The 14,486-nt window shown below is 31.4% G+C and overlaps 4 protein-coding genes across 7 annotated transcripts in view; 2 read left to right on the top strand and 2 right to left on the bottom strand.

Moving 5' to 3' along the window:
* LOC117213588 (ankyrin repeat and BTB/POZ domain-containing protein BTBD11) overlaps positions 1-2,820 on the bottom strand; it is a 32,418-nt gene extending 29,598 nt beyond the window's left edge. Inside the window, exon 1 of one of the 2 annotated variants that reach the window (XM_033459064.1) lies at positions 2,688-2,820. The gene's annotated coding sequence lies outside the window, so the exon portion shown is untranslated. Of the gene's footprint in view, positions 1-2,349 lie in introns of both variants that reach the window. The other variant, XM_033459062.1, reaches the window with a different exon arrangement.
* Positions 2,821-4,180: 1,360 nt separating this feature from the next.
* LOC117213693 (ADP-ribosylation factor-like protein 1) lies at positions 4,181-6,395 on the top strand. Its single transcript, XM_033459249.1, has 5 exons — positions 4,181-4,381; positions 4,529-4,628; positions 4,900-5,016; positions 5,176-5,287; positions 5,465-6,395. The coding sequence occupies exons 1-5, from the start codon at positions 4,378-4,380 to the stop codon at positions 5,672-5,674; spliced, it is 543 nt and encodes a 180-aa protein (XP_033315140.1). The 5' UTR covers positions 4,181-4,377; the 3' UTR covers positions 5,675-6,395.
* Positions 5,444-12,064, bottom strand: LOC117213691 (DNA polymerase delta catalytic subunit). 2 transcript variants are annotated; one of them, XM_033459245.1, is made up of 15 exons: positions 11,907-12,064; positions 11,515-11,617; positions 11,291-11,326; positions 10,800-10,911; positions 10,557-10,729; positions 10,206-10,465; positions 9,900-10,126; positions 9,667-9,833; positions 9,320-9,565; positions 8,943-9,245; positions 8,417-8,887; positions 7,904-8,310; positions 7,177-7,830; positions 6,978-7,101; positions 5,444-5,656 (listed from the first exon to the last, which is right to left on the bottom strand). In XM_033459245.1, exons 1-14 carry the CDS (start codon positions 11,957-11,959, stop codon positions 7,005-7,007), a joined length of 3,309 nt encoding a protein of 1,102 aa, XP_033315136.1. In that variant the 5' UTR covers positions 11,960-12,064; the 3' UTR covers positions 5,444-5,656; positions 6,978-7,004. The 2 variants fall into 2 exon arrangements, with proteins under 2 accessions (XP_033315136.1, XP_033315137.1); XM_033459246.1 differs by lacking the exon at positions 11,291-11,326.
* Positions 12,065-12,085: 21 nt separating this feature from the next.
* Positions 12,086-14,213, top strand: LOC117213692 (leukocyte surface antigen CD53-like). Of its 2 annotated transcripts, XM_033459248.1 has the most exons (6): positions 12,086-12,468; positions 12,548-12,730; positions 12,807-12,977; positions 13,078-13,167; positions 13,369-13,488; positions 13,682-14,213. In XM_033459248.1, exons 1-6 carry the CDS (start codon positions 12,244-12,246, stop codon positions 13,736-13,738), a joined length of 846 nt encoding a protein of 281 aa, XP_033315139.1. In that variant the 5' UTR covers positions 12,086-12,243; the 3' UTR covers positions 13,739-14,213. The 2 variants fall into 2 exon arrangements, with proteins under 2 accessions (XP_033315139.1, XP_033315138.1); XM_033459247.1 differs by having other exon boundaries at positions 13,369-14,213.
* Positions 14,214-14,486: the final 273 nt, after the last annotated feature.

Here is a 14,486-nt window from a genome sequence, read left to right as displayed (position 1 = left end):
CCCTTCCTTCCACCTCTCTCTATCTGTCTCCGTTCCTCCCTACAATATCACAACGACACTTGCCATGATCTCGCAACGAATTTCTCGATCAATTCGGTCCATCGTGTGCCGTCTAGCGATGGAGAAATATCGACTGTCATAAGTAGACTGTTCATCTTTAACCATTTATGAAAAATTTTGAAATAAAAACATCTTCAGTACTTTATTTTTTATTTAAAATAACAAAGAGATTTTAAGTGGGTAAAATTGATGTGACACCCTGTACATTAAAATATTCCCATATCAGGAAATTAAAGAAAAAAACACTTTTCGATGGCGAATTGATATATAGTTGTTTATGAAAGTATTCGAATGTTTACGAGTATTATTTATTACATACACACGTTTATGAATATTTGTACATATTATGTATGTTGAATCATACCTGATAGCAGTTCTAACGAAATTTCAAAATGTTTTATGTAACACGTACAATATCTGTAAGAGGTTTCTATGGTAGGTGTCCAAATACTTTCATGAACCTGTGTTATCTCTATCTGTAGCGTCATCCTTTTTATTGTATATTAGGAAATCGAATGAACCACAGTCGGAGGACATCACGAAATTTCCCACAAAACATCGTGAAACCCGAATGACCTTTCACAGAAACGAACCTTCTCCCCATTTGTCATTATTGCTTTATACCTTCCACGATTGGATTCACTGTCTTATCGATTCCGAGACAGAGACACACACCGCTCCCCAGCATGCATTCCTTCGTCGCGTATCATCGAGGACAGCGGCGTACATTACCGGCTGCTTGTAACAGTTCTTTTCGTCATTTCTTTCGCGATGTTACAGTAGGATGCACGTAAACGCCCTCCCCCCTGCGGGACCGTAGATCAACACGATTTATGAGATCGTTACGAGCTGGCGGATCCATGGATACGGCGCAGTGTAACGTAAACGATCGACGATTTAATAAGTCCTGGGTAAATGTATACCACGCAAACCAAACTTTATGATGCCAAGCACTATGTTTACGATTCTCCGTGAAGTTTCAAACAAATAAGACTGGAAATTATGCGTAATATGTGGGCTTTGGTACATTAATTGTACTTGTCATATACGGTACGAGTTGTGTGAATTATATACCTTTATGGGCAAACATGTCATAAATGTATATATACAGTAGTACTTTGTTTATTAACCAAGGATTAATCATATCGAAGAAGATTTATTTCTAGAAAATCTCTAGCATTTCTTTTCTATGTTAATTATGAGCATGATATCTCAGACATGAAGCAAAATCTCAACAGGTTAAAGCTGTGGTTACAGAGGATGCAATTTTTTATGAATACATCAAATCAATCAAATATATAGATTGTTATGAGTACAGTGGCTACAAAGTGTATTTCCACATACATAGTAATTAATTAGGTTCGAATATATTAAATTTAAATTACATCACTCATAGTACAACTTACAAAAATTGATACTGCGAAAATGAAATATACAACTTAATAAAGAATCGGAAAATGAAAAATAGAAATGAAAATATATGTATATTTCGATCTTCAAATGTTTCATTCGTCAGAATAAAAGTTCGTCAGAACACCGTAACCAAAGGCTTCAACACGACACGTAACGACGTAACGATATATGATTTTGACAGGACGATCGGTCTTCGACTATGCATTAGGTATTAGATAGGAAAGTTCGATGCTGAACTTGTATGAGCGTCTCCGTGTATACATATGTATATATAAGCACGTCATTGAACAGGCGAAAGTCTGAGGAGGATCATGACGATCTATCAGAAGGTTCTCGCGAGTGTGCAACCTACGTGACAACCGGTTAGCTGTAAATCCTTTCAGAGGTCCAAATTGTTCTTTCACGAGGATTTATGTGATATATACCTTACGATTCACAAAGAAATCGGAGCTGGTGGGTGCTTGAGTTTTGGGATAGAACCGAATCAGAGGACGACTCCCATAGGAACATCGCGTGCACTTGAGAAAAATTTCATTTTCGGGAAAACCGGTTTCCAGCGGCTATTAGACGTTAGAGTGCGCGAACTTTCTGAACTGACTCATTTACGAGATTTTTTCACCGTCAAATAATATTTTATGATGATTGTTAAATATTTTTAATACTCAATTTAATTATGGAAATATAAAAATTGATAAAAGATTATATCGTTTTGTCATGATATCATATAGTTTATGTTACCGAATAAATCTTGCACTGAGATATAATTTATAAAATTTTGTTTTAAATAGTACATTTAAAGAATTTTTACTATTATCGTTTGATAGTAGTAATGTCTAAAGATATGTATTGTAATAGGAAATGTTTTAAAAAGCTTACCAAACTTTTCTCAACGTATTGGTAGGGATGAACATATGTACGTATTCGACATGACGGACACTCGAGAAACACTCGATAAAATTATCAACAAAAAACTTCACTTTCGTTCAATGTTCACGTTGCGTGAGCATTTTTTTCTTTTCACTATTCTATCAAGGATATGATACATGTATATATCCTGAACACGTCGCGAGGGTGTACATAACGTTTTTCACGGTTTTCGCGAAACTGTAAACACATACGAACTTTTTAAATTGTAGCACGCAGACGATAATGTTGGTATAAATGCATAATGTGTCGAAACGAATCCGGGGGCCACGGAGATGAGACAGATTCACCTTGTTTCCTTCAAATCTTCGCGAGTAATATCTTCCATCTCATTAACGAGACAACATATCTGCACACGCATCCGACCAAGTCGCCGCTTTTCGGCAGCTGTCAATTACTAGCAACACAGGCGCCGCGTTTGTGCAGCATCCCAGCAGAACCACTTTCGGTCCAGGCTATGAACAAAAAAATCTCTCGTACTCTCATGCAAGAAACCAACGTAGAAGACGATATCTCTGCCATCTATCAATCGTTGTGAGAACTAGCGTCGTAACTCCCGTTATTAACAGAGCCAAAACGATGTTCTAAGAAACGTATATTTTAAATTTTGTATACATTTATGATTGTTTCAAGATTGAATTGAATATTGAATAAAAGTATTCATATGAAATATGGAGAAACTTAAAATTTAATCAATTGCTTCTCTAACATACTTTTTAATCTTGTTCTTATCTGTTAAAATATATTATTTAAATAAAAAAAAGTAATTTATTTATAATTGCTCTTGTAAAGAAATTAGGTTTAATATCAATTTAGAATGAGTTATGTCATAACTAACATTTAAGGACTGCTGATTACTTTACTCGAATAGTTTGTTCTAAGTGATCATATATCACAACTATTCATATGTTAGATGTAACTAAGGAATCAAATATAACACATATACGTATGTCATTCTTTCAAAGGAAGGATTATGACAATATACGTTATCAGTTTATTGAAACAAGTTTTTAATCACGAGAAGTTAACAGAAAACAATATTTCTAGATAACGTAAAGCACGAGGAATGTTCATTGTAAATATCGACAAACATGAGACCGTTTGTATTGGGATCTAATATTTTCAACAACAAAAGATGTGTAAAAATATTGTTAAAAATATATCAGAAAATTTAATTGTAAACTTGAAGATTTTGAAAAAAAAATTTCAGTTTTCGAAAAGGTTTATTTCACAAATTCTATATATTAATTTATTTAACAAAAAAACAAAGTATATATTATTTAATAATCAAGTCACATAAAAATATAGTATGTCTTATGAATTGACCGTGAGTCAGGACCAAATTTGGCCAGTTAACAAGGGACAGTATTTCAGGGCTTTCTTACACAATATACACTAATTAATAATATTAGTGAATTAACAAGTATAATTTATAGATTTCTATCATACAGATATTTCTATAAACAGATTTCTATAATTTTAGAATTTTATGTTAAACAGGATTGATTTCTATAGTTTATAAAATTCATTTATAAATCTTTATTTAATTACCAAACTTGTTACTATTAAGGAGAGAATTTATTAACGCCGGTAACTTATAATTTGTAACTTGCAAAATTTCGTTAATAATATTAATTCAATCATATGTGTGCAAAAGAACCCAGAGAACATAGTGAAATAAAAGAAATGGCGGGGACAGCGATGGTCAATTGGTGAAGCATGGTCAGTTCACAAAGCAGTACTGTACGCTGAATATAGCAATTTATGCATTATTTGATCTATCGAAGATACACAGAGAACAGAAACAACTTCAAGCAAGTTCGGTAACGACACAAGTCAGCAAGTGATCTGAAGCGGACTGCATCCGTGGACAGTCAAAGGGGTGTGCGCCCCGGTTACTTGGATACAATTGTGATTATTATATTTGACAATAAATCTTAATTTATACTATATGAATTGGAAATAATACGTAATTGAGATATGGGTGAGTTGTGTGATAATTCATGAAGGTACATGTTTCTGAAATCGGGACCGAATCTTATCGTGTGAATACAAATTTGGTCGGTGTATAATCCGTTAAGATTTTCTCCATTAATATTTCGATGTAATTTTGGCACTTTTGTCTTTCCAGGTGGATTACTCAGTTATTTTCGTAATTTACTCGGCAGCCGGGAGATGCGGATTTTAATTCTAGGCTTAGATGGAGCCGGAAAAACCACGATCTTGTACAGGTGTGCTTCACATTGACAAGCTCTGCTATGTTTTACTTGACAGTTTATGTTTTAATATATACACATTCTCCATGTGCTATCACGTTGCAATTATTTCTTCATACATTACTTATTTCTACATACGAATAGTTTATCTATTTTGTGTTTCAACATTTGTATCCAATAATGTTTATAATCAAACATTAAGTGTATGTTTATGTGACATAAATTTAAAACTTACATGTGATACACTATGTATGTAATATTTTGTTTTCAATCTTATATCTATCAGATTGCAGGTTGGTGAAGTGGTTACAACAATACCTACTATAGGATTTAACGTAGAACAGGTTACATATAAAAATTTAAAATTTCAAGTATGGGATCTGGGAGGTCAAACTAGTATACGGTATGTTATATAATATATGTGAATTCAAATATAGTTTTAGTTTCACTTGGTTTAATATTTTGAAATGATGTAATATTTATGAGAACTACATGACATTGATTAATGAGAATTACATTACACATTACATTTATTAAATGTAATTATATTTCAAATTTACAGACCATATTGGAGGTGTTATTACTCAAACACGGATGCAATAATTTATGTTGTGGATTCTGCAGATAAGGATAGGATAGGCATATCAAAAGATGAATTAATTTATATGTTGAGGGTAACTATTTTTTTTGTATTAGAAATATAGAAAATCAATTCATCATCATTCGTTCAATATAAAATACATCATACAATAAACTGATTTAATATAGTGTTCCTAACATACAAAATAATAATATAATACCATGTTAAAACTATAAAAAACATAAATATATATATTTCTGTGTATGTTTAGGAAGAAGAATTGCAAAGTGCTATTTTAGTGGTCCTGGCAAATAAACAAGATATGGCAGGATGTTTAAGTGTTGCAGAGGTGCATCAAGCACTTGGATTAGATGCTCTTAAAAACAGAACATTCCAAATCTTTAAAACATCTGCAACAAAAGGTGAAGGACTTGATCAAGCAATGGACTGGTTGTCAAATGCACTGCAAAGTAGAAAATGATTAATATTATTAAAAAATTTTTCTACCCAAGCCTTATTAAGGAGACTAGTCATATGACTGTCAAATTAAACGACCCATGCAAAGATGGGCACTTCATTCTGTCTATTTATTAAAACTATATTTTAAATAGTCTTCTATCGGAAGGCGATTCTATAATTTGTCACAATTTTCGTAATGTGAAGCAAGGAATAAAAGTACCAAAAATTTTATCTTTCTACACAACTTGAAATAAAGTAAACATAGAGATTTGTTCAATCTAAATATTTTTTTCCGCACCATTGTCGGATGATTTTATCATTGCTATACTACGCAGCTTTTATTACCTAATGATATCATAACATTCTTTGGATAAATAATTTTTGTTACTATACAAGGCAATACAAAGTTTATCGGCATTTAATAAACAATTTGCAAAATTATAAATTTATTATTATATTGGCAATGGTATGTGTAATGTATATTGATATAGATAAATATATCTATTACTTATATTAGCCAAAAAGATCATTTATAAATATTGCAGTAAAATTGGTAATTGTTTGAAATGTCAACATTCTGACATACTGTGTGAATAGTTATGTAAATATGTGTAACTGATTTAATTTCATTCATATACCGTTAAGATACATATGTAAAACGTTCTCTTTTATAAAAAACACAATACAAAAAATTATATGAAGATTTGGCGTAAATTAAAGCACAATAATGTTTATAAATTTAATACAGAGGATTTGAACGATATAATACTACCGTAAAAGAACAAGATTAGTTAGTAAAAAACAAGACATTTGAAATTAATATTTGAGAAAAATAAAATACATTTTGTTAGTTTTTATTTAATAGTGCATTATTTAATTTTATTGCCAAATAATATTAAATAATTAAGTACATTATTCAAATAAACTACTTGAGCAGTGTACTAAAATTTGATAATTAATTTATGTATTTAAAAATCTTTATAAATACCATTTCATAATAAATATTCCATAAATATTAACTGCATTTATATTTTATAAAATATAATTTTTTAAGTGTAAGTAAAATGTGTTTTATATATATATATACAGAAAAAGATTTTTCGATTTACATATATATATATGCAATTATAGCGAATAATATCGCTATATTAATTATTATACAAATTTATAAATTTTTGATACATAATTTGTACAAAAACTTGCAAAAAGGATTAAATATTTTATGTTAATTATATAATATTTGTGAATAACTATATCTTAATTTTGCATTGAAATTATGAAATAGCGATTTTTTTTGCATGTGCAAGAAACAATTATAAACATACCTGTTACGTTTTTTAATCTATCTAACTTTACCATGTTGGAATTCCAAACCTTTCAATTCGTATCATTTGTGTATCTAATTCCATTTGAACTTTCTTTCTCATATAAAATATTGGACAATCACGGCTAAAAGAATATAATATTAGATTTACTATCACACATACACAATAGAAATGTACACTAGTTGATTATAGAACGAACCTTGTGCATAGCACTTCCTGATGAAGACTTCCCTGACATCTTTGACATTCCGTCCATAATCTACAGAATTTTTCTTCTAATTTTCTACCAAGATATAATTCGGTTTGATATAATTCTGCTTCTTTTGGTTCGCAATATTTACACAATGCCATCTTTTCTCTTTCCGGTGTTAAAACTGCTTTGCAACCCAAGCATATTTCTTTTTTACGTGTAAATGCAGATAGAGCACCGACTTTCGACGTAACAACGGATTTTGTGCGCGTATGATCTCCTTTCAACAAAAGTGATTCAGCCTTTTCGCCCAGAATTGGTTCAAAAATACGTACTAGTGGTTTGGCTAATTGATTTTCCAAGTAATAATTTGTATCTATAGGAACATTATTTTCTAAGACATAGATGGGATCTTCAGCCTTTTGATAAGCCGGTGTACCTTTAGCTGCTCGTATGAAAACATATGGAACTCTGTCACCAAGCTTTGGCGCATTTCCGGCATCTCGTTTTTTCATTTTGGCTGCTAATTCAACATGCGCTTGCTTAGCCGCGTAATCAGTCTTAGTTAATTCTTTTGTAACTACTAATTGAGAGATATCTATACGATTACATAAAAGATCGCTTATAATCTGTTTTGCATAATTCAGCGCATCATTGGGATTTCTATAAAAAAGGAACAAAAATAGAAAATTAGATTAGTTTTAATTGTAATAATTTAAATATAATATTTAATTACCTATCAATCAGTAATTTTTGTAAACAGGTATTCATCATGTTTGCTACTAATGGACAATTATCTCTTCGTACAGTTTCTAAACCTTTGCAATCCATTTTATCGTATTTGTCTGGACGGGTAAAATATAGACCAGCGTATCGTTTCTTGTTAATTAACAGGTATGGAAAGTATACTTTTTCAAATTCCAGTTTTATCGGTTTCAAAAACTTTGAGGACACATATTCCGCTGCTTCACGGCCGAGTTCCATTGCCTCTTCGACTGTTTTCACACCAAACTTTATCATAACAGAGTCAGTATCTCCGTATACGACTACTGCGTCATTTTTATATCCTTTGGAAACGCAATATTGTTCTTCTACTTCTTGCTTTGTTCGTTCTATCATAGTACGTCCATATGCGGTAACACTCTGAAAATTAACCATTTTCCATATTAAACCATATAACCAAAATTAACCATACTATGAAAGTAAGTAAAACGCAGATTACTAAGAAGTCGAAATATTAAAATCTTACAGCAGAAATGTCTAAACAGGGTAATTTCCCCATTTGCGCACCAGTGAAACCATACACAGAATTAGCAGATACTTTCAAAGCATATTGTCTACCATCCAAAACCTTTTGTTTCAATGGATCGGTTTCTTTCTTCAGTTCAGCTTTTGCTGCTTTTCTAGCCGACAAAAGACTTTCTAGGATTTCTGGAAGAATTCCTTTTCTAAGAGTAGCTTTAACAAATTTTGAGTCACTTGGAGTTACAGTAATGTCATCTGAATCAATTTTAAGTTTAATTTCCGTATCGCGTTTTAACAATGTAGTGTAACATAGATTGTGAGCCATGATAATACTGGGATACAGAGAACTGAAATCTAAAGTTGCAATAGGATCGCTATAATATCCTCGTTTTGGTTCTATAACTGTTGCGCCTTCGAACTGTTCGTCGCTAGCTTGACTCCGATGGACTGGGATTAAGTAGTCTTTTTCTCGAGTCTGAAATTACATATTTGTGGCATAACTTTCTAAAGAGATAAAAAAGAAGAATTACCTTTCGTAATAATTGCGACACAACTTTTATTTGTTGCCCCCGAGTTAGTAAACTACATATGGAAACTCCAGTGACTCTTGCCATTTCCATGTAGATGAAAATACACATTAATTTATCCAACAATCTAAGTGGTAAATATGCATCTTTCAAACAGTAAACGGCAAGTCTTCGACGTGTTTGCGCATTACCATTTTGCAAATCCGTGATAATACTATGATGGACATCTTCCTTTTGCTCTTGTAGAAAATGATATGAAACGGCATTTAGAGTATAAGATCTTAATTTATAATCTCTAACCAATACCTAGATGTGAATGTAAACTTAATGTACAGTTAAATGTAGTAATTTATAATAATTTTTAGTATAATTAGTTTTACCAGTAATAGATCAAATGGAACTCTCCCTTCAAAATTAATGGATTTATTTTCACGTCGACCCATCTGTTTGCTTTGAAGTACTTGAGTTTTAATTACTGACTTTATATTTTTTATTCGACCAAGAAAGTAAAAGTCTCTCACGTTGAGATGTTTTGCACGATTAATCAGATAAGGAAAGTCAAAATTATTTATGTTATATCCTGTAAAAATATCGGGATCTAACTGTCTCACGAAATCCGCCCATTTCTATGAAAAATAAAATGTCACCGACTGAAAATATACTATTTTATTTTTACTAATTGTTTTACGATCTAAATTCAAAAATTAAATTTTGGATATATTCATACCTCTAACATTTTTTGTTCTTTCTCAAAACTTAAAACTTGGCAACCAACAATCGGTGCACATGTATCGAGAGTAAAAATATTTCGTAAAAAAGGTTCTGCTTCTCCTTGTCTTATCACCATATTTGCAATTTGTATAACGGGATCATGATTTGGCTCAGGAAAAATACCTATACATAAAAATAATAAAATACCTATACATATAAAAGAATATTCAATCAAGAGCTAAATTTTACCTTTGCGACCCGCGCATTCAATATCAAAACTAAGAATTCTAAATGGTGCAATTTTCGACCATTCTCCTTGAGGAGCATGAGCAATGAAAGCATCCCATGCAATATCTACTTCCAACTGGCACCTTGAAGTAAAGGGTAAATTATGTCCATTATGCTGTCGAAGTTTCCAAGTTTTTGGTGGTAATTCAATCCATGAACATCCAACTACTGATGTGTCAACCATAAATCTTAAATAAATAATTATCTAGTTAGACAGGAATGAGAAACAGATATTTAAAAAATAGAAAACATGATGCAATTACACACCTAATATCAAAATCAATGTTACTTTCGAAAGCCCTATAGCAATGATTAAATTCGGATAAAATGGTCTCTTCTTCTACCACTTTCTTACAACGTGCTACTAGTCTTGGAAGTGCCACTGTAATTTTTAAAAACAACGATTTTTCGTTTCCTGTGTAGCCATACATATTTTGTTTATACAATCGCTCAACAGCTAATACAGCCTCTTGAATATTCTCTGGATTTGACCTCATATCTTTTAACATAGCCTTGTTTAGAGCTTCCTAAATAATATATTGAGATCATACTACGAATTGTGACTACTACTTTAAAAAATCTTTTTAATTACTACTACTAATTTCTAGAATTATATACCTTAAATAATCTACAATGATGTTCATTAAAATTTTGTGGTGCTGTGACATATAAATAAGGATTAAATCCATGTACATGACAACAAACTGAGTTTCCTAATTCTGTAACACCAAACATCCTCATTATTGGTACAGGAGGTATGTTACTGCCAGGCATTCCAGGCAATGGTATACCTTAAAAAAAATACAATTTAACTAATTTGGAGTAGTTGGATAGAATTTGTTTATTTGTTGTATTAATTACCGTTATAATGGTCTATTTCTATTTGCTGAAAGATTAATGCATCTTTTTGTGGATTTAACTCTGGAGGTGGAGGTCTACTCCATTTCGAATATGTATTTTCTTGTGCAGGACCCTGATAAGAATACAAATTCATTAAACAATGAATGTATGCTATATAATAAGTTTACATAACAAAATATGTAATACATAAAAATAATCAAATACATGTACAAGGAAAAGCATTTAGCAAGCACAAATTAAAATAAGCCTGCAAATAAAACACAACTTTTCTAGCATTGAGTGAATTATAATAAATCAAATTTAATATTATTTATGAACATAATATAAATTAAATGGTGGTAATAATTGAAAAAATGTGTTATTATATGAATGAAAAGACACATATCATAACAAAATTAGCAAATAACATAGTTTATAGCATTTCAACAGTTTGATGCATCTAATATTCACAGTATGCTTAGCAAATATGTCTTTTATACGAATTAACTCACTCCTTTTTCTGCTTTACTTAGTTGTACCTCAGGTGGCTAGGATAATAGAAATATTACTTAATGATATATCGAAATTACTCTTAATATAATACTATATAATGCTACTCTTAATACATATGCAATACTGTAGTAATCAATGTTGATGAAATATCATTTTGCAAAAATTTCATATTATAGTGTATTAGCAGTACAAAGAGGTAGTATATTATTTAATCCTTATATACCTCTTCCATAACCTGAGATATATCTCCAAATTCATCTTCCATTTCATCCATAGTAGCCAGTTCGGCTTCAAATGAACCAGGATAATCATCTTCATCATCGTCTCTATTAGTGAATATGAAAATTAATAAAATATGGAAAAGAAATATGGTAATAAAATAATAATGATTAAAAGATATAAAACAATGAAGACACAATAAAAAATTTATTTATATCACGTTTTTATTTTATTCATGGAATAGGTAACAGTAAATTAATTAAACAATATTTAGACCAAATTTGTTTTAATACAGTCTGTTCTTGTTATTCAAGAGAAACAATGAGAGATTTGGGCAAAGTAAGAATAACGTTACTATGAATTTGTGAGGTTAAAATAAATATTACGAGTATTTACCGATATTTTGCTCTTTTTACAGCAGAAGGTGCCGGAAATTGCTTTTTATTCATTTTATTTTGTTATATTTTAACCAAATGACGCGTACATTAAACACAAAAATGTTTCAAATGTAACTTTTATTGGCAACTGTTTGTATAAAACTGGCGCGAGAAAGTTTCAATATCTAGTTACTTCAATGACGTTACAATCAGGACATTATGTGCAATATTAGAAAATAAATAGCTAGCGTTATAAAAACTTCGAATCACATAGTTAACATAGAACTGTTATCATTTTTTAGTCATTTTATTCATTTATTATCTCAGCTACATTCTAGTCATTGGAATAAATTTTTATGAACTGGAACAAATTTTTTACCGGTACAGCAGACCACGGGGATTATGGGAATGAGGAGGAGACGGAAACGGAGGATGATGAGGATATCACTGATAGCACCGAAACTGTATCCACCGATAAAAAATCGCACTTTCTAGGAATGCACTTTCATAAATTTTCACATAATGACTTACCACAACAATGTATTAAACTGGCTTTCTTAATAATCAATATTACAACTCTTGTGAGTTTTACAATATAATTAGTAACAAATTATTAATGGTTTATAAATAGAACTTTGTTCCTAAAAAAAATAATTAAAGATTGCAGGCATTGTTGGCGTTGTAACCTCTATATGGATTTTCACTGACAATAGAATAATGACAAGGCTGATAGATCAACGCTTTCATGTTACATCGCTATTATTTATTAGCTTCATTGGATCACTAGTATCGTCATTGGGGATTCTTGGTGTACTTCGAAGAAGAAGGAAATTTTTAAATATTGTACATTGCATTGTCTTTAAATACTAGAAATTACATTACCGGCGATAAAGAACCTTAAAAGATTATTTTATTACAGTATGCTTTGTGTTACTTGACATTTCTCTGCATCATATTTATCAGCGCTATAATGAGTTTCTGGATTTTCGAAGAAATCACGAAGAGGATTCAGTTTGACATGAATACCGCCATCGAAGGATATCATTCTTCGTCTTGGAGCAGAGAAGCTTGGGATAATACCCACAGATATGTAAGAGAGTATCTCGTACTTACCACAAGATGTCTCTGAAAGATCTTGTACAAATTTTTATCTTTCAAAAATCAACTGTTAAGAAAACCTGTTTTTTTAGTTGAAATGTTGTGGAGTAAAGTCTGCAATGGATTGGGCTAAGTATCACGTTGAAATTCCGACAAGCTGTTGTTCCAGATCCATCGGACAAGTACATTTTCTTGTTTTTTTGGAAAATTATACTAATATTAGTCCTTATTGTGAAATACATATATCGTTTTGTAATACGCAGTTGTATTCTAATGTGATGTTAATTATTTCATAAAAATCATCTTGTATATATCAACAAACGTGATATCATTATCTTTCATCCTCTTATTCATGTTGAATTTATAAAAACAATTTTTTACAGTGTTTACAAATGACAGAAGCGGTGGCATATAAATCAGGATGTCTAAAAAACGCGATACTATTACTGAAGTCTCATATACACATCATTAGTATATCTGTGCTGTTGATTTTTCTAACCATAGTGAGTAGAATAATTCTTTGTGTGAATATACGGGACTTATCAAAATATGTAGACATGATTTTAGGTGTCAATACGTTATATAAGAATGACAAAAAAACTTTACGACAGTATACGATAAATATACTTCCCACATATTTTGAAACAGCCTGTACTCAAAGCAGATCAGAGTCACTCAATTATTTTCCTGTTTCAGTTAATGAGTTTCGTTCTTGTGCTCTGTATACTTGCTAGAATGAAGAGACAAGATTGAAGTTGAGTAATCGAAATGAAAAATATCAGGACAAAACGCGAGAAACGGTAAAATTTTAGTCGGAATGAGGCGAAGGTGAACGAGGATCAATGACTATAGATGAGACAATGACAAACTCGCTGTGAAACGTTTTCTCGCTTTTATTATCATATATAGATCATATATTTTCTGAAAACACTTAATATATTGTACTTATGATAGTAATATTGTAATTGTTACTGGACATGCTGGTTTGGGTTTTTCGCGACACACGTGTATGACAGCGGAATTTGCTTCGAAAAAAATTTCTCTTCACGTTTCTCTAACAAATGGAACCATCGATCGATGGATGGCAGTTTCGTCGAGGGTGTTTCTTTTTTTTCACCGCGTGACACGGCTGGATAATAAGATTATAAAAATTCTGTCTGACCATCGTTCGCTTTCATCCTCGAAAATGGGCCTTTGTTGCGTAGCGAATTTACCGGGTTTTACGAAATTCGTCGTAATAGTTAATAATAATAATAATGGGCAAAATTCCGACGCGGATAATCTCGTCGTTATATTATGCGACGCGAAATATTGACATCGTAATATGTATGTAATTCGTCGAACGCGATACACAGAATCTTTCTGTCTTTATCTCTCCCATCGTCGATAGGTCACGCAAGCAGCGCCTGTGCGTTGCACCTTACGTTTTTGTCCCACGAATGTCTCGGCATCTATCTTCGTTATCATGTACAGTAATCCCCAGATAAGCGCCCACTTTTCT

Source organism: Bombus bifarius, unplaced genomic scaffold (genome assembly GCF_011952205.1).
Source record: "Bombus bifarius isolate JDL3187 unplaced genomic scaffold, Bbif_JDL3187 scf7180000009125, whole genome shotgun sequence".
NCBI classification, from domain to species: domain Eukaryota; kingdom Metazoa; phylum Arthropoda; class Insecta; order Hymenoptera; family Apidae; genus Bombus; species Bombus bifarius.
The sequence above is the reverse complement of the archived record's forward strand: the minus strand, read 5'-3'. Positions and strand labels throughout refer to the sequence as shown.